The sequence below is a fragment of the Neoarthrinium moseri genome (assembly GCF_022829205.1).
Source record: "Neoarthrinium moseri strain CBS 164.80 chromosome Unknown scaffold109_Wmoseri_CBS_16480, whole genome shotgun sequence".
In the NCBI taxonomy this organism is placed as follows: domain Eukaryota; kingdom Fungi; phylum Ascomycota; class Sordariomycetes; order Amphisphaeriales; family Apiosporaceae; genus Neoarthrinium; species Neoarthrinium moseri.
In genome coordinates, this window is record NW_026055223.1 from 64,600 (window position 1) to 87,377 (window position 22,778).

General features: G+C 56.0%; 8 protein-coding genes across 8 annotated transcripts; 3 read left to right on the forward strand and 5 right to left on the reverse strand.

Moving 5' to 3' along the window:
- Window positions 1-2,301: 2,301 nt before the first annotated feature.
- Window positions 2,302-3,613, forward strand: JN550_013279 (uncharacterized protein; the record flags this gene model as incomplete). The annotated part of the gene is made up of 2 exons (XM_049311849.1): window positions 2,302-3,504; window positions 3,560-3,613. 2 exons carry the CDS (start codon window positions 2,302-2,304, stop codon window positions 3,611-3,613), a joined length of 1,257 nt encoding a protein of 418 aa, XP_049164762.1.
- A 1,049-nt stretch (window positions 3,614-4,662) lies between these two features.
- Window positions 4,663-6,424, reverse strand: JN550_013280 (uncharacterized protein; the record flags this gene model as incomplete). The annotated part of the gene is made up of 2 exons (XM_049311850.1): window positions 4,663-6,137; window positions 6,202-6,424. 2 exons carry the CDS (start codon window positions 6,422-6,424, stop codon window positions 4,663-4,665), a joined length of 1,698 nt encoding a protein of 565 aa, XP_049164763.1.
- Window positions 6,425-8,880: 2,456 nt separating this feature from the next.
- Window positions 8,881-10,103, reverse strand: JN550_013281 (uncharacterized protein; the record flags this gene model as incomplete). The annotated part of the gene is made up of 3 exons (XM_049311851.1): window positions 8,881-9,461; window positions 9,643-9,772; window positions 9,834-10,103. 3 exons carry the CDS (start codon window positions 10,101-10,103, stop codon window positions 8,881-8,883), a joined length of 981 nt encoding a protein of 326 aa, XP_049164764.1.
- Window positions 10,104-11,025: 922 nt separating this feature from the next.
- JN550_013282 (uncharacterized protein) lies at window positions 11,026-12,522 on the reverse strand (the record flags this gene model as incomplete). The annotated part of the gene is made up of 1 exon (XM_049311852.1): window positions 11,026-12,522. One exon carries the CDS (start codon window positions 12,520-12,522, stop codon window positions 11,026-11,028), a length of 1,497 nt encoding a protein of 498 aa, XP_049164765.1.
- A 1,414-nt stretch (window positions 12,523-13,936) lies between these two features.
- On the forward strand, window positions 13,937-15,277 carry JN550_013283 (uncharacterized protein; the record flags this gene model as incomplete). The annotated part of the gene is made up of 1 exon (XM_049311853.1): window positions 13,937-15,277. The coding sequence occupies one exon, from the start codon at window positions 13,937-13,939 to the stop codon at window positions 15,275-15,277; it is 1,341 nt and encodes a 446-aa protein (XP_049164766.1).
- Window positions 15,278-15,859: 582 nt separating this feature from the next.
- On the reverse strand, window positions 15,860-17,910 carry JN550_013284 (uncharacterized protein; the record flags this gene model as incomplete). The annotated part of the gene is made up of 3 exons (XM_049311854.1): window positions 15,860-17,150; window positions 17,206-17,378; window positions 17,806-17,910. The coding sequence occupies 3 exons, from the start codon at window positions 17,908-17,910 to the stop codon at window positions 15,860-15,862; spliced, it is 1,569 nt and encodes a 522-aa protein (XP_049164767.1).
- Window positions 17,911-20,711: 2,801 nt separating this feature from the next.
- JN550_013285 (uncharacterized protein) lies at window positions 20,712-21,430 on the forward strand (the record flags this gene model as incomplete). Its single annotated transcript, XM_049311855.1, has 2 exons — window positions 20,712-21,239; window positions 21,293-21,430. The coding sequence occupies 2 exons, from the start codon at window positions 20,712-20,714 to the stop codon at window positions 21,428-21,430; spliced, it is 666 nt and encodes a 221-aa protein (XP_049164768.1).
- Window positions 21,431-21,611: 181 nt separating this feature from the next.
- On the reverse strand, window positions 21,612-22,617 carry JN550_013286 (uncharacterized protein; the record flags this gene model as incomplete). Its single annotated transcript, XM_049311856.1, has 2 exons — window positions 21,612-21,818; window positions 21,877-22,617. 2 exons carry the CDS (start codon window positions 22,615-22,617, stop codon window positions 21,612-21,614), a joined length of 948 nt encoding a protein of 315 aa, XP_049164769.1.
- Between the last annotated feature and the right edge of the window lie 161 nt (window positions 22,618-22,778).

Sequence of the window (22,778 nt, forward strand, 5' to 3'; positions counted from 1 at the left end):
AGAAACGGTGGGCCATAGTGGCCGCTAGAAGCTGAGCATGACGAGTGTCGCGATTGCTGGCAGCGAACCGAAGGACTCGCAGGTATGCGTCTGACGTAGAGACATAGCCTGCGGTCAGGAACGAGATAGTGCTCGTATACTACAAGAAGGCCCTTTCGAGGCGTTTCTATCCCGAACAGGTAGCCAGCCGGTCCAAGGGTTGGAACCGTGCTGTCAAACGTTAGCGCTTGGCACGCCAGATCGACCTGATCGAGAAGAGTGCCAACCCTGCTTCGAGACTTGCGCAGGTACCTATTCAGGGAGGCAAGCCGGGCCAATCAGAGGCGCCAGATGGCCAGATGTCCCGAAATTACGGGCAATTAAACATGATGGGCCAGAGGCGCGAAAGGAGTGCAGATCTGGATCCTGCCCCTTCTGCAGAGGCGATCTGATGCCAAGGGCCCCGTTGCCCAGGCCTCAGATGGATCGTCTGCCGTGGGTGTGGGCTGCTTCTTGTTTTCACAAAGGACGTGCACAAAGCGTTGTTGGTAGGTTACCGTACCTGCATGGACCCTACCTAGGTAGCGGCTAAAGCAGGCCGTCTTGGAACGCCCCGACCGCTCGAACTCTATGCTGTTGATCTATGGGTCTGAGGTCTCAAATTCCGTGGGCGAGCAGAGCAACAACTAACAAGATCGAGCCGGGGTGGTGGAATGGCGCATAGCCTCTGGCGCACTGAGCTACGTGAAGAGGGAAAGGCAAGGAAGAGAAAGCCGTTCAACATATCGCGGGAGTGGGACAGGGGTTCGTGTCAAAGAAACAGGCTGTGTCCAGTCGCGACTTGAAGTGCCAGGAAGGCTGAAAGGCCGGCAAGGCCAACGTGAACAAAGAAGCGGACAGGTTGATAGACAGGCGGGAGGGCCAGTGATGGCGGCAGAACAACAGAATACAACAGGCACAAAGCAAACGGCCTTATGTGTGATGGTATAACGAAGGGGAGGCTGCTCTGGGGCGCGGCCGATGAGAGAGAGATAATAATAGCGGCGCCGCTGGAATTCATCTCCGTCAACCGCCATGCCTCCGCGACCAAGTCGTCAGTGACAACCCAAGCGCATTCCCGTCGTCGTCACAAGCTCGCAGGCGCAATTTCCAGGCATGAACCATTGCCCAAGCCGGCCGTCGCGTTTACCCACAGTGAGTCGACGCTCCTCTTATTGTTATTAGGCCAAGGGCTAGGAACCGGCGGTTGCTCGTCGGTGGTGGAGGGCACAGTCCACTGAACAAGGTGGTGATCCAACTGCGCAGTTGGCGCCGGCGGGCTGTCCAGGGGGCTCCCATGGCGGCCATTGGCCCGTGGGAGAGTGGACGGCCCTGCTTGCGTCGCAGCGGGCGAGATGGAGAACCAAGCAACCAAGGACGTGATGATTGACCATGAGAACAGTAGCCCGTTATCCTTGCCCGCCGCCCTCCGCCCTCCCTGATAAATTGCGAATGGAAATTTCGCTAGCCTCCAAACAGGAAATCAAGCCAAGCCCCAAACGCCCTCGTCCCTTGCAGTAGCGCAGTCCAGGCACCCCCCAAGACTCGCCGAGGGCACACGCACGCACCGCTGCACTGCACTGCGGCACCCGCCAACCCGCCAACAACCAGAAACCAGAGAGCTAGCCACTCTGCCACTATACGACCCTAGGTCCAGTCGACCAGTGGCCGAGAGCCCCCACCACCCCCGGCCCAGCGTCGTCCCCCAGCAGCGTCCCCCCCTGCCCCCCCTGGCTTTGCCTGGCCCTGGCTCGTCCTCCCCCCCCGTCGTCGTCCTCTTTTCTCCCTCGCTGCGCCCACCCGACGCTTGCCCATCCCTTCCTCACGATCCTCAACATCCTCATCGCATCTTCGCTGTGTTCCACGATCCAACTCTGAGCGTCCTCGGACCTCTACCACATTCTTTTTGGGAACCACGCAGTCGCTCGTTATCACGAACCAAGAACGAATAATCAGCTCTAATCCCTATCTATACTCGCTATAAAGAAAGGTAATTGAACAACACTAAACAGTCTCCCGGCCCGCTCGCCCGCTCGCCCCTGGTGCTGTGAATGGGTATACTGCATCGAGACACACATCTCTCGCCCAATTCGTGCGGTGCTTCTACCCGCTGGATATACGGTTCTCTACCATGCCATCGCGTATATTCATGCGTATAAACATTCAAGGTGCCGGCGGTCGTTGTGCGGCGGACCCTTGCCCCATGACATCCACATCCATCACGGCGCATGCGGGAGTCGTATGCAGTACAGACAGATGACTAACAACCTCAGCACAGCTACGATGAAGACCACCTTCCTCAACCTCGCCTTCGCGGCGTCGCTGGCTGCAGCCCAACCCCACGGCCACAACCACGCCCACCTGCACCAGAAGAAGGGCTCCCCCGTCGAGGCACGCGACCCCGATGTCGTGACCACCATCGTGCCCGCCACCGAGACCGCCTACGTCCTGGGAGACCAGGTCGTCACCCCCGAGGAGGCCAAGGCCGGTATCGACAAGGGCCTCTACATTGTCGTCGGCGAGACCACCCCGACCTACACCCCCCCTCCCGTCTCGAGCACGGCCAAGCTCGATGCCCAATTCCTGCAGAAGACCTCCAAGACCTCGACCTCTTCTACTCCCCAGCCTACCTCGACCACCACGTCCGCTGCTCCTGCTGCCACCAGCAGTAAGGCCGCCACTTCTGGCGCCACTGGCGTCGATGCCGAGTTCCCCAGCGGCGAGATCGACTGCAGCGACTTCCCGTCCGAGTACGGCGCCATCGGCGTCGACTGGCTCGGCACCTCCAAGTGGTCTTCCATTCAAAAGACCCCCAGCTACTCCTTCGGCATTGACTCCGTCATCTCCTACATTGTCGCTGGTGTTACCGGAGACGGCTGCACCAAGGGTGCCTTCTGCTCGTACGCTTGCCCTGACGGCTACGTCAAGTCTCAGTGGCCCTCAGCCCAGGGTGCCACCGGACAGTCTATTGGCGGTCTCTACTGCAACGCGCAGGGCAAGCTGGAGCTTACCCGCCCTGAGTACAAGACCATCTGCCAGAAGGGTATTGGCGGCGTCAAGATCGTCAACAAGCTCAACGTTGGCTGCGCTGTTTGCCGTACCGACTACCCCGGCAGCGAAGCCATGGTTCTGCCTCTGTGGACCGAGCCTGGCAACACTTACGACCTCACCAACATCGCCTCCAGCGCTTACTACGAGTGGGATGGCAAGGCCACGACCCTTCAGTACTACGTCAACCCCAGAGGCGTTTCCGTCGAGGACGGCTGTGTGTGGGATAGCCCTACCAACCCCGACTCCGCTGGCAACTGGGCCCCTCTCAACATTGGTACTGGCCAGAGCAGCGACGGTATTACCTACTTGTCCGTCTTCAAGAACCAGCCAACCACCACCGCCCCCTTGGATTTCGACATCGTTGTCAGTGGCGATATCAGCGGCTCTTGCGCATACAAGAACGGCGCTTTCACTGATGGCTCAAACGGCTGCACTGTGAGTACACTCCTTTGTCGTCCCCCTTCTAGCCATGTACTAATTGTCCTGTTAGGTCGGTGTTTCCGATGGCAAGACAGCCATCATCACTTTCCAGGAGCGATCATAAACAATATAACGGTAGTCGATCTGTTTTGCATTGCATCTTGGTTCTATCTTACGTTCTAACGGATAACTACTGCCATCTACGGGAGCAACGTCATACCCGCTACTTATTGAGCAGATGGCACAGCGAATCTAATTTTTATTGTCCATAATTTTTGAATTGGCAAATGGCTGGCTGGGGAGAGAGCACATTTGGGAGGCGGGCGAGACTGTCGGCGAAGAAAAAGATGTCGTGTTGGCCGAGAATTGCAGCGCAAAAGAGAGGTTTCTACCAACCGGGGAACACTGGGCGATTTGGTTCATGTGTCAAAGCCCGTCCAACTGCAAGGTCTCCCACACTCGAGACTCGGGCAGTCGAGATGATCTGGGGCGGCTTTTTCGCAGTATGAGAGGATCGAATCGTATGGGGATCACGAAGTGGTAGAAACGACCCTGACCGCAATCAGACAGACTTCATCTTTCCTTTGTTAGCGCTCGTCATTTCTCACTAGATGGATGTGCTTTTGGGGTTCCATTTTGCCGGTGGGATGGGAGGGTTTGATGTATAACTGATTTCGGTCCCCCCTGTTCCCGGTTAAAGGACGAAGACCTTTTGTTGTAGAGTTGCAGATAGGGTGGAATTCAGTTCCTGTGTCTCGACTATCGCCGTGTAAGACTCGTGACTGAGCTTGTAGATGCCAATCGAACACGTATGAGGGGTGCGATGTGATGTGATCTAGCTAGTGCAGGGCGGGCTTACTGGATATCTCGGAGATCGATGTTCGTTCTGTACTGATTGGTCACTGGCACCGGGCAGAATTACAGACGAATTGCTGGCCACATGCAAGGCTGTATCGTCTTGGAACTGAGGCCCCGTGGCCGGTTGAATGGTCTTGAAGTGTTGTATTTTATTGTCTGACATTCTCGAGCCTTGAAATGCAAGGTGCGGCTACGGCAAAACCTAAGAAGTATGCAAACTCCTTGCTATGCGAAAACACGTTGAACCCCCCAATATGTGATGACATGAAAGTTACGCAATGCAATTTAAATCAAAACCAACCAGCCTTTCCCCTTTCAAGACCTCCCAAATTCGGCCGCTCTGGCGAGAGCCTTGTTGCGCATCGTCCGTACGTTCCACCAGACGTAGCTAACCAGAGAAACGCCAATCATGAAGCCCAAGGCCAGCAAAATCAAATTGACGGGGACCGGATCGTTGTGGAAAGTCTCGTGGAAGAGGTAGTCCAGCCCGCTCTGACTGAAGTTGAACAGGCCCGAGAGACAGATGATGGTCCCGTACACGGTGCCAAAGGTGCGGAAGCCGAAGACCTTGGCGCTATAGTCGCTGACGGCCGTATAGTAGAAGGGGCGGTACAGCACGAAGAGGATAACGTTCCCGTACGCAGCCCACTCGAACGGCAGCACGCCCAGCACACCAATCGTGGTGGCCACGGATACGAGCGTAGTGAGCACCGTGACCGTGCTGAAGTGGTCGAGAACCCCGCCGATGAAGGGAATCGAGAAGATGCCGCCGACCGGCAGGGCCACGTCGAAGAAGGTGTTGATCTCAGCAGCCTTCTCCTTGGAATGGAAGATCGCGGTATACTGCGGCCGGATGGTGGCCACGAAGTAGTTGATCCGGGTCATCTGCACGACCGTGAAGAGGCAGATGAACCAGAACCAGAACGACATGATCTGCTCACGTATCGTGTTGTTATGCATGACGCCCCAGACGCCGCTGATCTCGTTCTTTGTCTCCTCCCGATGGACCTGCTCGTCCGCCTTGGTGGAGCCCAGCAGCTCTTCGATCTCCCGTACGGCCGTCGAGTGCTGCTGTCGCTGCTGTTCCCGCTGCTCCTCGCGCAGGAGCGCCGTCTCCTCGTCGATCTGATCATCAGTCGGGTCTCCATTCGCAGCAAAGGGTGTCTGTTCATGGCCTTCGATGTCTTCGATCATTTCACCGACAGTCTTGTACGATTGCGCTGGAAGGATTGTGAACTGGACTATAATGATAATCATGGGCACCACGAGATAGGCAAGGAAGAACTTCTCGTGGCCGAACGCGCCTTCAGTATGCTCGAATATCAAGCGATAAATCAGAAATAGCGCGCTAGAAGCATCGAAAGCTCCCGTAAGAAGGGCCAAGATGAGCCCCGAGGATCGAGGAAATGCGTTGGAGAGCTGAAAGCTTGAAATGTAGATAAAGGGACCGCCCAAGGCGAGGAAGAGATAGCCCACTAGAAAGCCATCGAATGGCATTCGTTGGGCAAAGGACATCAATACTGACCCGATGGCAAGGAAGCCAGCCCCTAAGCAGCCGCAAACGCGGGGACCGTAGTGATCCAGGATGGCACCAATTGGCAGAGCAGCGACGTTGGTCGCCACGGCGGCAACAGTGAACATCAAGTTCAAGTGAATCTCGACACAGGTATCGTCGCCATGACACAGGGCCTGATAGGCGCCCTCCCGCTTAAGCACCGGCTTGAGGGCGGCATACCCGAAGACGATGCCGGCGGAGAACAGACAGTATATAACAGACACCACTAGCTGAACTGCATCGGGGCCAGTTAGTATTCATGCCATCGCCACGCATCATAGTTTTCGGGAACACCTCACCTAATCTCTTCCATCTAGGAACTTCAAAAGCTCCAACCGACTGAACGATAGCCTCATCCTTTGGCGCCGGGGGATCCCATGATTCCGGCAAGGGGTTGAACGTGAGCTTACGAGCCCTCTCCGACGCCCCTATGGATGAGGCGTCCGAGCCTCTCCGCGCCCGGTGTCCATCCTCAGATACGCTGAGGAACGTTTCCAGGGACGCTACTCGATGCAAAGACATGTCCTCTTCCGTGCAAAAATGCGACGCACAACGCGTGCCTTACAAACCCGGAGAGTCCACCTAGCAGTATTGAGTGTCCTATATCAAAGATCCCGAGGTAGTCCTGATACAAGAGCTAGGGAAACGGGTGTGAGCTAAGTGCCGTAGAATCGGCAGTGGGTCGGAGTTCAGGCCGATTCGCCAATGGCATGGGCGAATTCCAAGCTTGGATGCACTGAGCTCGGGTTGGTAGGTCTTGCTTTTCTTTGTCTGCGGCACACTTGCAGAAGAGTTGGCGACTGACACGAGAGATACCCTCTTTAAGAGATGCCGAAAAGCCAGAAACAAAAAATGGAAGAAAGAAAACTCGAGCTACCAGGGTCCAAATCTAGGCACGCTGTAACAAGACAAGAGCCGTATGACGGAAGGGCCGACTGATTCCAGTTGGGCTTAGGCTATCGGACTCTTTGCCTCCCACCACAGTCCCAGTTGGTGGTAGTCAAGGACGAATCATGAGCAAACAGACCTCGTGGCATACTAATGCAAACTTTAACGACTGAACCGAGTTCCCTCGACCCCGGGCCAGCAGCTCGACGGGCTTTCTGTCCATCCATTCATCCTGTCTCCCGCCTCCCGCCTCTGGCCGACGCCGGCCGGCCGTGTTGCAGGCTTTTGATAGGCGAGTTGCCATTACTCGATAGGAATGCGGCACTCATGCCTCTGGCTCACCCGAGAGGTGTGAACCGCTGCTCTTGGCCCTTCCGAATGAAGACGTGAAAATCTTTCTCTCGCGGCCACATGATGCACCTGGTGTGGATTCCAGCTGCAAAGCAGCACCCGGCCGGGGGCCCGTTGGCTGCCAACGCGCTGTCGCCCGCCAGACCCGCTTGCGCATGCAGCTCTGGCGTCCACTGGGGCGGCCGGGATCCAAGTTGGTGCTACCCCGCTTGCCTGCAAGGCTACCGGCGGCAGCGGCCGGAGTCCGCTGATGGATGGAGGCGTCATTGGGGCATGGAGGTCGACGGTCATGTTGCAGCTTGCATGTCCCTTTGTGTCCTGCCATTGACCAATGCCTGACGCTTATCGCCTTTCGCCATCGTGAGGATCAACTTGCCCTTGAAAAGTTTTTGCGCCCCGTGATGCAGCCGAGATCATCGGGTTTCCTCTGCTCCAGCGCATTCTGCCTCTTGGCCAAGCATAGTACTATCTGCAGACAATTCTAGCGACACGCAGGCGACACGTGTATGGTGCAATGTCTTCTTAGCTATTTGTATTTGCCAAGTCGGGAGTTACAGCTCGCTTTATCGGGATCTGGTCACGCTTACTGGAATGGCCAGTCGTTGCGTCTGGGCCACGCATCGTCTATACTTTAGCGAGTTCTAGCCACTGCAGTCGACCTGTCATTTTTGTATGCCGATAGCCTCAAGTGCGAATTGGAGATCTTTGTTTTTGCGGGTCTTCAGCATGCGGCATTGACTTCATTTATGAGGTCACATTCGTATATTTTCCTCTTGTTTCTGGATCAGAGGCAATGCACATCAAGACCGGCCTGCGTAGGCCATGGCTCCGTGAATCGGCGACCATGAGGTGATTGAGTAGCCAGTCGGATTTTCGAGACTTGTCCGGGGCAGGCTTTGCAGAACGCAAACGAACAACAAATTTTAGGAAAATACAATCCAGCACTTAGACAGCGTATTTGACAGACGCAATGAGTCGGGCTAACCCGTTGTTAATTCGTTGACACCCAGGCCGTCGAAGTGGTCACTTCCTTCTTCGTTCAATATCAATGGAAACTTGCGGTAGAAACATTAACCTCCATCGTTGTCGGTCTAATCATGCTGGCTGCCGACACCACCTCCCGCAAGGGGCATGACGCAAAACAGGGACATGAATATCTGAACGTTGCGTTCATGCCACTTTCAAACAGGGATAGGACAGTGATCATCCCCGACTCTTACTTTGTCTCCCCATTAACACAAAACTAAGCTACTACAATTGCTGACAGCTCAAAAGTATAGAAACTCCGCCATGAACCCGGAATTTGGCGTGGGCGACCACCTCATCGATGGAGACAACTACTTTATTTAAGAAAGAGGCAAGAAGATTCATCTCAAGACTGGTGCATATATATACTCAAAGGGATGCCTCGTCCCCTTGGTAAATGTGCCCACTATTTACCGACCACCTCCCTAAGGCGCGGTCTCGAGAATAAGGGTTCATTCATTCATGAGCATATTGCTCTTGCTTTGATACATGCCTTTGCCAAAGGGTACTGTTGGCCTCGCATTCGAGCTGGTAGTTCTCTTTGGCACCCTGCCAGCGCCGACAATCGCAACCCCCAAGTGAAATGGACTGTTGGGATTCGCTGATTCTGGACGGTCGGCTTGACATGTCACCCGAGACCGTTGTGACCATAGTGCAGTTCTCTTGTATGAGGCTGATGACGCTAGGGATGACACCAATGCTCCCACGAATCACTATTTCTCCGTCGGCGTGATGACCACGCTGCCGTCGCAATACTCTACGAACCCGTCCAAGCCACACACCCCGCCATCGTGCTTGATGACTGTACTGAACCCCTGAATTGGGCTCCCGCACACAGTTCGGAAGTCTGCCTCGCTCGCCTTCGCCGTGGGGCAGACGGCATCCTCGTTGTCCTCCTCGCTCTCGGGGAGCTGGACGCTCGCTGGGTACTCGATCTGCAGCACCGCGAGGCCCTTCTCGACATAGGCGCTCCTGAAGTCCTCGCAGAAGTTGTCCGCGATGCAGCCTTCTAACACGGCAAAGTCAGTGGTGCCGCCCGCCAGCAGGGCCTCGGTCAGGTCCCCAGCATTCTTCTGTCCCAGCAGCTTGCCCGCGGCGTGGATAGGCTCCGCCAGCGCGGCCAGGAAGGCGACGTACGCGGCCTCGTCGAGCTTCGTCTTCCCATCCTTGGATGTCAGGCCCTGCGAGTACGCGTCCACGTTATCTGGATCGAAGCCGTCGCAGCCGCCGGCGATGCCGTTGGCTACGCGGGCGCGCATAAGTCTGACAACTTCGGGTGCTGATACGTCGACGTCTAGAAGCGAAGAGGAAAGGTTAGTAACTCCATTCATCGGGGGTCTTCCCCTATTCATGCATTCACTGCTAGTAAGGCTCCGGGCAACTCGTGCATCCGAATATATCTCCTACAATGTTCGACAGCATTGGAGAGGGAGGTGCTGGGCAATCCAAAACCATGACGCCTTCAGGACACTTACAGTATTCGCCCTCCCAGCCAGGAAGACCACCATACTTGTAATTCGCGAAAGCATCATAGTCTTCGTCCCAGATTTGCACGCCGCCGCCGTTGAAGTAGCATATTACGACGATATCGTTGCCGTTGCGTTCCTGCGAAGTACCGAATGAGCACCTCCTAGAGAACCTAGAGTAAGGAGTAAAGGTGTATTACCCGCAGTTTCTGGACCGTCGTCTTGCCATCATCGCCCTTTTTGATGGCATTCCACAGATCCAGCGTCCATACCTTGGCGTCGGCCGGTGCAAGGGGCCCGCTGCCAGAGAAATCGAGGGGGTCGTGGATCTCAATCTGCCATTTGGCTCCCTGGGGGATCGTGGCGGCCGCGCGGCGTAGCGATGCTTCGCTGCTCCGAGACGGAGCTGGGGAGCCGACAGCAGTATGCAGCAGCGGTAGCAGCGAAGATGAGACCTTGCGGAAGAGCATAGTTGCGCCTGATTGAGACAGGAGAAACAAGTAAGACTGTAATTGGTTATGCTATTGATAAAATCTTGCGCAAGTTTGCGATAGGACCGCGAAGTTCCTAATTGAGATCTACTTGAAAGGCCTCCTACCTCAACCTAGATGCGATTGAATGCATGAGAGAAAGAGCGAGAGAGAGCAAAAATATATAGTCTTAGGACCTGGCAGTATCATGGTTCGATATTGTCCTTGGAAATGAAGGCTTGCCAGGCTGTGAATCCCACGACTGACGAAGTTCAATGCACATAAAATAGCAAGTCCCACTTCCGCAAGTATACCACGAATTAAAGTACGACTTAAGACCAAGGATGGGGCTTGACCAATAGGAATAGTCTGGTGTTAGTGCCAGACGAATGGTGCAGCATTTGACGAGATGGGCCTACCTCCTGAATTTAACCACAGGCAGAAGCGTTTCCAACTTAGACTTAGGAGCGTTAACCATGCAACTTACGTAACAGCCAGAAAGATTACTATTTCTCCCAGTGATGTCGTTCAGTTGTATAGAATCCGGACTCCCCTGAAGGTATAATCAATTATGGACAATCGAAGTGTCGATATGTCAAGTTAGACTACCTGCGCTGAGGCCATAGTACAGGCCATCAAATCGAATCTCCTGGATGCTGGTTAGAGTGCCTCGGAGGCATGTTTTTCCAACCTCAGTTTTGTGATTCTAAGCTGTGTTGCCCTTGGTGGCTGGTCTGTAGCTAACAAGAGTTCCCATGCCCTTGGTATACAGAATAAACAAGGCAGCCTGCGGTTTTTGAAGAAGGTAACAAAACGCCATATCGCCAATTTGCCCTGTCATTCAAGATGGTATCATCCAACCATAAACGCCAACAAAGTGCTACTTCCCTACTAGGCACTGCTATCCAGGCCACCGAGACGATCAAAACTCCATGGGAACACCGACGGCCTCTTCCCTGGCCTTCCTTGCATTTTCGTCCTGTTCTTCGATTTCCTCCTTGATTCTCTGTTCCACTTCATCTCGAATTGGTCCAAGGTCGGGCGGGATGACTGAGCTCTGCACACTGGGTGCGGCAGCGACAAAACGGAGCTGCTCAGTGACGTGTTGCACAATTTCTAGGAGCTTCTTCTGGGGATTTCGGTTCTGACGAGGTTCCCCCAAGATCTGTTCTATGGAGGGTAGGAGGTGCCCGTCGTACTCGAAGCGTTGCCTGTACGGTGCATGGTCAGGGATGTACACAGTAGATGCCATCTTCTCTTCCTGGCCAATGGCAACAGCAGTCTCATAGGCCCAAGCACGGGCGACATTGCGAGGAGTGTAGCCGCCTCCACCGAATAAAATCATGGGGATCCCGAGTTTTTTGCAAAAATCGACGCAAGATGAATGGCCCTGGACGAGCAAGTTGAACTTTCCTAGTCGATCGCCCGCCAAAGAGTCGGCGCCGCATTGCAGTGCAATCGCCTCGGGCTGGAACTTTTGCACACATTGCGATATGACTCTCTCGAACAGCCACTGGTACTGTTCATCCGTAATACCGTCATTTAGGGGCACATTGATGGCGTGGTGGGCGCCAGGGTTGTGTTCGCTCTTGGGGCCGTTGTCCTCCAGAGCGCCGGTGCCAGGGAAAAAGGTGTGCGGGTCATACTTGTGAAATGATACCGTCATGACTCTGTCGGATGAAAAGAAGGCCTCCTCGACGCCATCGCCATGATGAACATCGATGTCGATATAGAGCACCCGCTTATGGACCCGCAGGAGCTGGAGGATGGCGATGACTATGTCGTTGATGTAGCAGAAGCCCGAGGCTTCCGACCTCTTCGCGTGGTGCAGGCCGCCGCCCCAGGCAACGGCGATATCTGACTGCTTCGCGCACAACTTCCTGGCGGCGTCTAACGAGGCGCCACCGGACTGGGAGCAATAGTCGTACAAGCCTTCGAACAAGGGGCAGTCGCTGCCGCCCAGGTTGAATCTAAGATCAGGATTGGGATTATCAACATCGAGTGGAGTGGGCTGGGGGGCTACGGATCCCAGAAAGTTGACGTAGTCTTGCGAGTGAAATGAGACGAGCTCGTCGTATGTGGCGGCTCGTGTGGTGTAGTTCTTCATGGCGTGGTGCATGCCGTACGACGTGACCAGACCCTTGGTGAGCACAAGCCTCCAAGGCTTCATCGGATGTGTCTGGCCAAAGTGATGCTTCTCCATCTGGACATTGTAGTGAAAGGAGACGTCGTAACCCTTGGGCGCCGTGATGCCGAGCTCCTGGGCCAGACGCTTGGCCTTGTCCTCAAAGATGGCGTCCTCGAAAGGCGATGGGCGATCCAGAGGCTTGTAGACCTTGACGACCTCGGGCTCATCCACATCCACATTATGGGGAAGATAGTTGGGCTTCGGGAGCCGGAAGGGAAGTGGGAGAGCCATGGCGTGCACGGCAGACGGATGGGCTCACCGGGCGGCAAGCTCCAGACTCTGCGTGCGTGCGTGGATGTGAGCAGAGACTGGCTATGTCTGGCTCGTTGTATGCACCCCAGACAGATTCTCAGTAAGCTGGGATGTTTCTGAAGGTGAGGTTGTGAGTTTAGATGCAAGCGGCGAAGATGCTGCATAACCCGCGGCGCTGGCAGGGTTCCGGTCGAAGATAGTCTCCACTAGAGGAATCTCCCGATGCCCCCTTTGGGTTTAGTCGATAGTGGGGATCGTGAGAATTTACACGGCGCGTGCTGTACTGTGTATTCCTTGCCCCCAGGTCATGATAAACCTTGACGTTCAGCGCCGTGTGAGCGAGGCTGAGTGATCGCCAAGAGCCGGGCGTCTGTTGTCGGGCTACTGAAGCTTTCGGTGTTACGAGTGAGCGACTGTCCCTGTTGTCAGGCTTGTAGCGCCCTGAGCACGGCTACCTACCCTCCTTCGTCAGTAGGTATCCTACGTGCACGTCGGTAGCCAAAACAGAACGGGCCAGACAGCACAAGTTGAACTTGGGCCAAATGTGGTTTAGTGACCAAGTTGGTACTAGTGTAGGGGCGAGCTGGGCCGAAGGACAGGGGCCAAGCCACGGCCAGGAGGCAGAGGAGAGGGATTGGGAAAAAAAAAATTGGAGAGGAGGCTGAAGCGCTCATCCGTTTTCCTCCACTCTGGCCCTTCGCCAATTCGCATCTCGCTCCTTGCTCCCCACCCCGTCCCGCCCGCCAGCCCGCCAGCCCGCCCTGCACGTCAGACCCATTGGCACCGACCACGCGGTTTTTCTTATTGACATTATCGTGTTTGCCGAACGAGGCGTAACCTCATTCGGGTAAAATCCAGCAGGGGCACTGACTGTGAATGAACGGGAAACTCCTGACTTCTGAACGGCCAGATCCACGACTGCGACCCCAGAAGGTGAGCCAGACCAAAGCTCATAGTCATCCCCATCCTCGTTGCTCTCTCTCTCTCTCAACCTTGTCCTGCACTGCCCTACAGAGCCAGACCACGGCCACCCCGTACCGCACTCTCTATTCTCTGGTCTCTGTTCTCTCTGTTCCCTCTGTCTGCTGTCTGCGCGGCTCTCTGCATAGACCAGATCCTGCCTGCCGCTCGCGCTCTGCCTTGCTCCCCTCGTCGTGCGTCTTGTACTATCCCTACGTATTTGGACACGTCCCTGCTGCTGGGGGGCTGCCTCGCGAACGGGGATCGCAAACTTCCTCTTCGGAGGCAAGAAGCTCAGACACAGGCAGACAGGAGAGTCTACGGGCCAGAAAAGACTTCTCCGGGGCTGCTAGATGCCCATTCCCCCTTCTTCTCCCCCTTCGTCTTCACATATCTGCGCTTGTCTCTGCGAGGAGGGGCCAGATTAACAGCCATGCCTAGAGACGACCTCTCCATCGACTTTGTCCACAAAATGGCCCCCTCGGTGGAGGCCCAAGACCCAGGCCTCATACTCGAGGACTGGATTCACCGGACGTCGAATCTCCACGAGGAGATCCGCTTCCTCCAAGACGAAATACACGACAAGGACCGCGCCTACAACGACTGCGTCAAGAGCATCGAGGAGAGTGACGGCAAGATACAGCGGTGGATACGCGCAAACACCAGCGCCCAGCCGAACCCGAGGGAGGAATTGTTGCGCGGCATGATCCGCGAGAACTACACAAAGGCGGATCAGCTGGCGACCGAGAAGATGCTTCTATCGTCGAAACTAAATATGCTGCTGGATAAGCACCTTCGCCACCTGGACACGCAGGTCAAGTTGCTGTGCGACCGCGGCGAGCCGGGCTTCACGGAGCCTGACGAGATCCCGTCTGTGATACGGCCGAGTGCTGCCAACCACAGCATCCCTAGCACCAGGTACCCATCAGCAGCAACAGCTCACCCCCTGAGCGCTATAACGAGTAACGCGACACCTGGTGCCCGGCTACCTCAGATCCGGACGAGCCTGGCACATGCGACCACCTCGAGCTCGGCGCCCGCCACACCCGCCGCAAGCATTATTCTGCACCGAAAAGACCGCGAGAGCTCGGCAGGCCCGGGAAGCGGTGTCCCTAAGAGGGGACCGCGCGTCAACAGTGGTCTCAGCAATGCGCCCGCGGCATCGAGCGGTCTCGCGCGCCACTCATCCATCGGCCCCGGCACGCCAAAGGCAGGAACACCGGGGTCCACGGCAAGAGCGGGAAGCACGGGGCCCAAGGCTCTGACAAAATCGGCCGGCGTGCGGAAAAGCACCCCGAGCGGCGGTGCAGCGGGACGTAAGAAGCCCCCGAACGCCAAATCGGGCCTGAACCGCGTCAAGCAGGCGGGGCGGTCCAAGGGCTCGCCCACATCGACGGCCGACAGCGAACTTTCCGACGCCGAGTCGGCACCTAGCTCTCGGGCGGGTTCTCGCGCAGGCAGCGGCACACCGGCGCCGTCCGCGGCGACGAGCCACCTCCCGCACAAGCGGGCGCCCAAGCACCGCCCTCACACCGAGGACGGCGACGACGACATGGCGGACAGCGACGCGGACGCCAGCGGGTCCGAGGAGGAGGACGAGGAGGGCAAGAAGTACTGTCTGTGCCAGCACGTGTCGTACGGCGACATGGTGGCCTGTGACAACAAGGACTGCCCGTACGAGTGGTTCCACTGGGACTGCGTCGGTCTCAAGAAGGAGCCCGAGGGCCGCTGGTTCTGTCCAGAGTGCACCGAGCAGCGCAAGAAGAGCAAGTAGCCAGCCGTACGGGGCGGGGCTGGTGTAAGTGTGGTGATATTAGGAGAGAAGGAAGGCAATGGATCAGGTCCTTGCTTCATAACGATTTATGAGAGAATGAACAAATACAGTACCATACTGCACATACGACACGTTCCATGCGATTTGTTCTCTTGTGTCTTGCTTCAATAATTGCTATGTCGATATAGTGATTCATGTTGTCGGATGCGAATCCCACGTAAGTTGTCTGCTTAAAGAGGGCCCGGGTGCTGCCACCTAAAAAAGAGAAGCGCAGCAAGTCTGCGAGATACCATGTTACGAAAGAAAAAAACGGAGAGGGGGCGACAGTATCACAGACACAACAGACTACTATTTGATCCAACACATGGGAAGACATTTTGTACCGATGATTTCTTTTTTCTTTTTTTCTTTCTTATTCATCTCATTAGGTACGTGTATCCTCACGCATTCCACGCCGAGCCCAGTCTGCTGCCTCGACTCTGTATTTACGTAACGCTATAAGCCTGCTCTATAGGCGGTGCACCCAGCAACTTCATCTGGGAGCCCGGAAGCCAGAAATGAGAACGAGATATAAGTACAAGACTAGTGCTCAAGCAGACGCAAGCTACCCTGCACAACCACGTTCTCAAGGACGGATCCAGGAGGAATGTCAATGGTGGAGCCCTCTGTTGCGACAATGATGACAGTGCCCTTGAGGACGACGCCGCGGCCGAGGTTGACATTGCCAGTGATGGTCAGGTGGTCAAGCTCAACGATCTTGGGGATAGACGGGATGTGCTTCTGGAAGTCCGACACCTTCTTGAAGTCACCACCGAGCTTGATGAGAGGGGCGTCGCCGAATCGGCTGGCGCTCATCTGGAGCTGGCCATGCTTGAGAGAGTACAGATCGGACTTGACGAGCAAGAGGTCAGAGCAAGTCTTGACGGGCAAGAAACGGCGGCGGGGCACGTTGACACCGTGTGCGTTCTTGAAGTGGCGGATGGCGGCACCGACAGCAGTCTCGAGCTGCAGGACGGAGACGTCAGACTCGCCCTTCTTGTCGCCAGGAATGCTCTTTCCGTTGGGGATGATCTCCATCTCCAGCTCGTCGTTCTCCACGACGCGCTTGATGGCCTTGACGTTCATCCAGATGTTGTTGGTGTTGAAGTACTTGAACTTCTTGATCGACTTGAACTCGTTGACGTGCTCCTTGGGCACCTGGGCGATCTCGAGCAGGCGGACGGAGCCCTCGTAGTCGATGATGGTACCACCCTTGACATCAGCCTTGGTCTTGTTGGTCAACTCCATGAGGTACTCGGCCTCGGTCTCAACCATGTGCTGCAGGATGCGCAGATCCACGACGGCGCCCAGGTTGTCAACGTTGGACAGGAAAATGATCTCAATGCCGCGCTCGATGAGCTTGTCGAGGATACCGGAGTTGTACAGAGACTCGAAAACGTCACCGTGACCCGGGGGGTACCAGTCAGAGATCTGAGAGTCGTAGCTCTTGGGGGCAGGGAGGAGCGAGTCCTTGAGGATTCTGGGGTATCTCGACTGGTTGAAGGTCAAGATATCGACGTTGTGACCCTCGTACTTCTTGATGATGGCAGCAGTGTCATCGTTGGTGTTGAACGAGTTCATCAAGATGAAGGGGACGTTGGTGTTGTAGGTGCGGTTGAGGTACTCGACCTGTCGCACGGAGAGGTCGAGGAAGGACATGCCATCACGGACCTCAATGACGGACTTGGGACCAACGCAGCCCATGGAGGTACCCAGACCACCATTGAGCTTCAGGACGGCGAGCTTGTTGAGGAAGCCAACGGACTCCGAGTTGGCGAGGTCCTCGTAGTCAACGACCTGGCCCTGGGCAGGGGGAGCAATGCGGTCCCAGTCACTGTTTTGCGGCGGTCAGCGCGCGTCAACCACGGCAATCTTGTTGGTATACGTACACGGCGTTGCCCTTGGACTTGTCGTTCAGGTATCTGCGGAAGAGCGAGAAGAAGTTGTCCATCTCGGTCTCGAACCGCTGCTTCTCCTCGGGGTCCTTGACCGTCTCGGCCAGCTCCGTCAGGGCATTGCGCATTTGGGCGGCAGCGACATTGGTGGAGGCATTCTCGAAGGCCTTGCAGTTCGGGTCAGTAAGTCTTCGCGACATGGTGGGCAGTATGGGAGGCCTGTCGAGCGGTGTGAGGCAGAAGCAGGGAGTGCGCAATCAAGCAGGCCAGCCACCAACGAATCTTCTGATCAGGAAATGGAAAGTGAAGCCTCAAAACATGTTGTGACTTGGGGGACGTAGGAGACTCGGCCCAGGCCAATCGACTGTCTAGAGCTCGGATTGCTGGTGGTTGTGAATGGTGCAGTGAAGTGAATGCATCCTCAGGGAACCCAATGGGCCCGGCCAAGGTGCTGGGCCTAGCTGTTGGCGGCTGGGGAGGGGGCGCGAGGCAATTCGCACGCCACAGGGCCATTGTTTATGTGTTGCCGGGCGGCCAAAAGGCCAGACAAAGAAGAAGGAAGAGCACACTCGGAGAGAGGGGACTGAGACTCACCATGTGGGATCGGGTCTTGCCATGGTGACGAGGCTCACCGTCCTCCTTGACGCCCAAGGAGGACTTGAGGTGCGAGGGGAGGGCGCTCTTGACTGCGGAAGCCATTGTGGAGATGTGGAGGGGGCTTTCTGGTCTTGCTACGGGAGAGGTGGAAAGTATCGTGCCTCGGGGGAAGCTCGATGAGCGATGAGGTCAAGGGGAGGGGAGGAAGCCGACAGATATGAGAGTCCGGCGGGCAGTGATGATGGCGGCGGGGTAAAGCGAAAGCAGAGCGACAGCGGTCGGGCCTGGGCAGCTCACAGCTTTAGGTGCTTGCTTCACTTTTTCTCGACCTGGATGAGAGAGGAGCGGTTAGCCGACCTGACGTAATGTGCAACAAACAACCCTGTCGGGACTCAGGAGGGCATTGGATGGAGAGGCCAGAGCTGCGATGGGGATGCAAGTCGGCCTGCTGCCCGTCAACCTTCTCAGCCTCTAGGATCTGCCAGCGCCCCTCGCTGCCCTGCCCTCAGGATGGCATCCAACGAGCTGACGGGAACCGCCCATCACAGAGGCCGAGGGGGAGAGAGGGGCCAGAGGCCAGAGGCCAGACAAGCTGCATCGATCTCCATGGGGAAGTGCCCGCTAAGGTAGAGCTGGTGGCTCGAAGATCCTGCTCGGATTTGCTTGGACTTACCTGATCAATGGGCCACCAAGGTCTGCTGCAGCTTGATGGGATGCAAAGGCGGAGGGAAGCAGAGGCGAAATGGTCTACGACGACACAGGGAGCTGCCCGCGCCCTTTTATCTCTGTCCCGGCATGCCTTCGCTCGACGAACACAGCCGCTTCCTGCTTAAACTACATACAGTACCGACCCAGATATTGTGGGTGGATTGCCCCGGCAATCAAATGGCCGCCCAGCACTTCTCGATCTGTCGCTGCGAGCCAAATCTCCCGTCCTTGGATGAAGCAGTGGTTTACCATGCCACCGTAGATCTTGAGCTCCCCCTAGCTCCCCTGGTGGCGCCCGCGCACAGGGGTGGCAAGGGCCCAGTCGCATTTTAGTTGCACTGGCGAAATAAGTAGTGGGGGGAGCCTTTGCGTGGCCGGGGGGCGGCCTGGTCTTTCGCCAACCACGCCTGCACTGCATACCTATCTGCATGCAAAGAAAGGGCCTGTCAATGTGAGCTTGACGTCGAGAAGAGGCCCGGCCGGTGGCAGTCGGAGCAGAAGATCGCCAATGCATCCGCTGCAAAGGCGTGCCCGGAGGTGGCCACCCACACCACGGGAATACGATTGGGAATCCCCTGCCCCTCGGCTTTTTGCTCACAATGTTAGGAGTCTATGCTGCAGGGCAAAGTCGGCGAGTTGGCCCCCCCTGAAAGGACCTATAATTACTGCGAGACTTTGTACGACCTATCCCCCTTTCCGGAATTTCCTCGCGTCATTCTGTTCTCAGTCGTGGACTGATACAACTCTGGGTTGAGGCTACGTAAATCAATCTCACGCAACAGGGCGAGGGGGCCTCGTAGCGGTCTGCTGCAACCCACTTCCATGTTGATGGTTGGGAGCGGTGGATATCTCGCGACCACTTAAGCCCTCAGCGGGAACTAACATAGTAGTGAAATGAGAATTGGCGTCTGGAGCTTGGGTTGCCAACCCCACTGGCGCTGAATAGGAGCCCCTTTTGGGACGGGCAAGCTGAAGCAGACACTCATCAAGGCTTTCAGGTAAGTTAATGGATAAGCGAGTCTCCCGAGAAGGTTTCGGCCGCCGCCGGCAGCATGGGCATGGACGAGCTGCAGGTTCTAGACTACAGTAGACGGAACTCGAGAGGCCGGCGAACGCAGCAGATAGTTCTGCAGGCACTATGTACGATACAACGTCTCGATAGGAGCTGCACGCTGAACTCTGAGGATTGATACGAGAATGCATGGCCAGACTCGAGAACAGGCCGGAGAAAAAAAATCCTGCCTGCGTCTGGGCACTTGCTTGGACGTGGAGGCTTTCTTCATCAGGGACATCGATTGTTTGCCACACTGAACTTGTTGCCAGCCTAGACTTTCAGCTCAGACAGTTAGTTATCAGCAGCCTTCCCAATGACAGACTATTTTGTCAATTCAGCTGCGCACAATCTAGGAGCTAAAGCGTTTGCGGCATTTGATACAGTACATATATTCCCGATTCTGATAGGGCTCAAATTGCGACGGTATAATTTTAACTGAGAAAGTGCCTTATCTCTACTGCTGTGGTCTGGAACGGCTGAGAGCAGAAACTTGGGTGCAACAAGAATAGGAACAGCGGGTTGCGAGCAAATAGACAAGCTGAGGTCCTGCACGTGGGGGTAGAGTTGCCGGCGGTTGCTAGCAACTCGAGGCGCGAGTACGTGAGACAGGTGTGACATACGAAACAACATGCAACTTCAATATTGGCCTACACGGACAAGAATAGACTTGCTTGTTTGCGTGGGGTTTGCAACAAAACGTCCTTTTCTGGGCAGTCGGGCTCTTGAGCGTATCTTGCGTCGGTTCGTACATACATCGAAAACGGCGGTACGCCGAACTGGTTCTGCATCGTTAGCGCACGCCGCGGTTAGGGCTGTGTGGCTTGGACTATTGCGGCTGATCGCTGCTTTTCACTTTGAACTATCGGCTGAACTCGTTGCATTCTGGAGGCCAGCATATCACAACACATCGTTCCGCTGACTGATAGCGTCGTAGTTTGTGGCTCTTCGAACAACCTCATTTCCGGCCTCGTGAAACTTTTTGATGCTTATGTGACGTCCTCGGGGTGGGGTTGAGGGGCATCTTCTGGGATACGTACATGCTTCTGGAGGTATTCGGCCAGTTACTCGGATCTGCCACAAAACGCTATCAGACGACACCTCAGTACACAGGCTACCGACCTGCCTCCGTGGTATACTCGACATGGGCAGCGTAGGACAGCTGCCATATTGGCACATGAACGTGCCGGAAGATGAGAGGACGGAGCAGTGTCCCGAGTTCCTCCGCAACCTGAGCCCCAAGGACCTGGGTATTATCAGCACCCCCGATGAGGATTACCACATCATCAGCTGGCCCGAGGTTCAGGGCATAGTAGCGGAGAATCGCCTCGGGGACTTTCAGAGATTGCCATCCGAGCTGAGGAGGTATCTGGGCTACAACTGGAAGCTCAAGCAAGATTATGGCAGCGTCATGAACTTCGTCTTGAACGAGCGCCTAGGCTGGCAAGCGCCCACAGTCGCCCGAGGCCGTCCGTTCGAGCATGAGGAGGACATCAAGATTCTCTGGAACGATTGGCCCTACGGGCTCGACAAGAGGGTAGTGCACCTGGTGGTATGGACCAAATTCGATCTCGAGGAAGACCCTGTCACCACAGACCTTACCGAAGCAATGAGGAAGGAGATCGACGCATATGTGAATAAGACCTTCGGGTCGAGGCTCCCGAGAGACAACGTAAGTGCAGCCACTCGGCCATACCGGACCAGTCACAGGGCTTACTTGGACAGTATACATGGTTCAAGAACTGGAGATCTTTGAAGTCTGTTCAAGCTGTTGAACATTTCCACGTCATGCTGTTCGACCCTGATCCAGACTTCATCGACGAAACCACAAAGGGCGATATACCACTTTGCCGAAAAGTGTGATTCATGACGCCTATGTACCACCTGTGTATATTCTAGAGTAGACCACATAGAGGCAAATGTGATAGATCTGAATTTTTACCGTAATTCCATGAGACCGTACCCATGCTCTAAATATTTCTCAAGTCAACGCTTTTTGGCTCTTTGGCCCGTCGTGTTCATTCAATGCGCAGACTGAAGAGTTTCAAGGCAAATCGGCGCCTGCCCTGATCACCACCTCTGGGCTGTCTGCAAACGGCACCGCAATGGGTTTCCCGAGGCTGATCTTCACCTGCCAGCCCCTCTCCCGAGCAGTCTTAGGGTCGTCGCCGATCTTGAAGTCGGACAAGATCCTCTCCGCTATCAACGCGCCCAATGCCTCCAAGGTTTCGAAGGATGAAGCTTCCATAGTCTACCTCAGGTGTCAGTATCAACGATGCGCCTCATATCGACGGACAAGTATCACGAACCTCGACAACCATTCTTTCTAGCTCGGGGTGGATATCTCGGGTGATGTCCAACCTGTCGATCTCGACGTCGGCGACTACCATCTGTTTCGCCTTTCTTTCGTTGGCATTGACGCCTATCAGAGTCGGCACATGTAGGCCGTGTAATCTCAAACTCCGCGCATATGATTTTAGGGGGTTGTTCTCAGCCCCCTCCTGGAAGCAGGCTGTGACGGTCAAGCTGACCCCGGAGCCTACCAGAGACGCCTTGGGCAAGTTGATTGTCAGTGCCAGGCTCTTGAGCCGATCCGTATCCAGGAAGGGCACGCGATCCAGCGGCAGCGCCCGCAAGCTCCCGTCGACCACGCGGCCCGTCAAGCCGACCCACAGCAGCTCAAAGACGTCGCCGGAGCTCGGGCCGTCCGCGGCCGCCCGCTCCGCGACCTTTGGGTCCTTCGGCGGGCTGGCGGAGCTGGCCCAGAGATCCAGGCTGCCCAGCAGGTTCTTGCTCAGGTTCCCGTAGTGCGCCGTCTCGGCGTTGACCTGGTCCTCCGCGGACGCGGCGGCGAACGGCCGTGAGAACGACACCTCGGTCGTGATGAGCGCCGGCTGCGCCTTGTTGGCTCGGCCCCAGGCGTCCCGCCCCACGGGGAGCGTGCCCTGCAGGTTGCGCACTCGGACGACGGCAAAGGGCTCGCCGGCCGCAGCGGCCACTTGCCACGCAGACAGCAGCGGGGCCGGGGGGTCGGGCTTGCGTTCGGTCATGATCCAAGATTTGAGGGTTGAGAGCATTGGCTGACGAGGCGGATGTTGCGTTTGGTTGCTGTACTGATTATAGGATAACGTTGGCACCAGATAGGAGCTGGAAAGACCTTCCGTGTTCACAATACTTTATCTAGATAAAGACTGTTACGAAATTGATATTT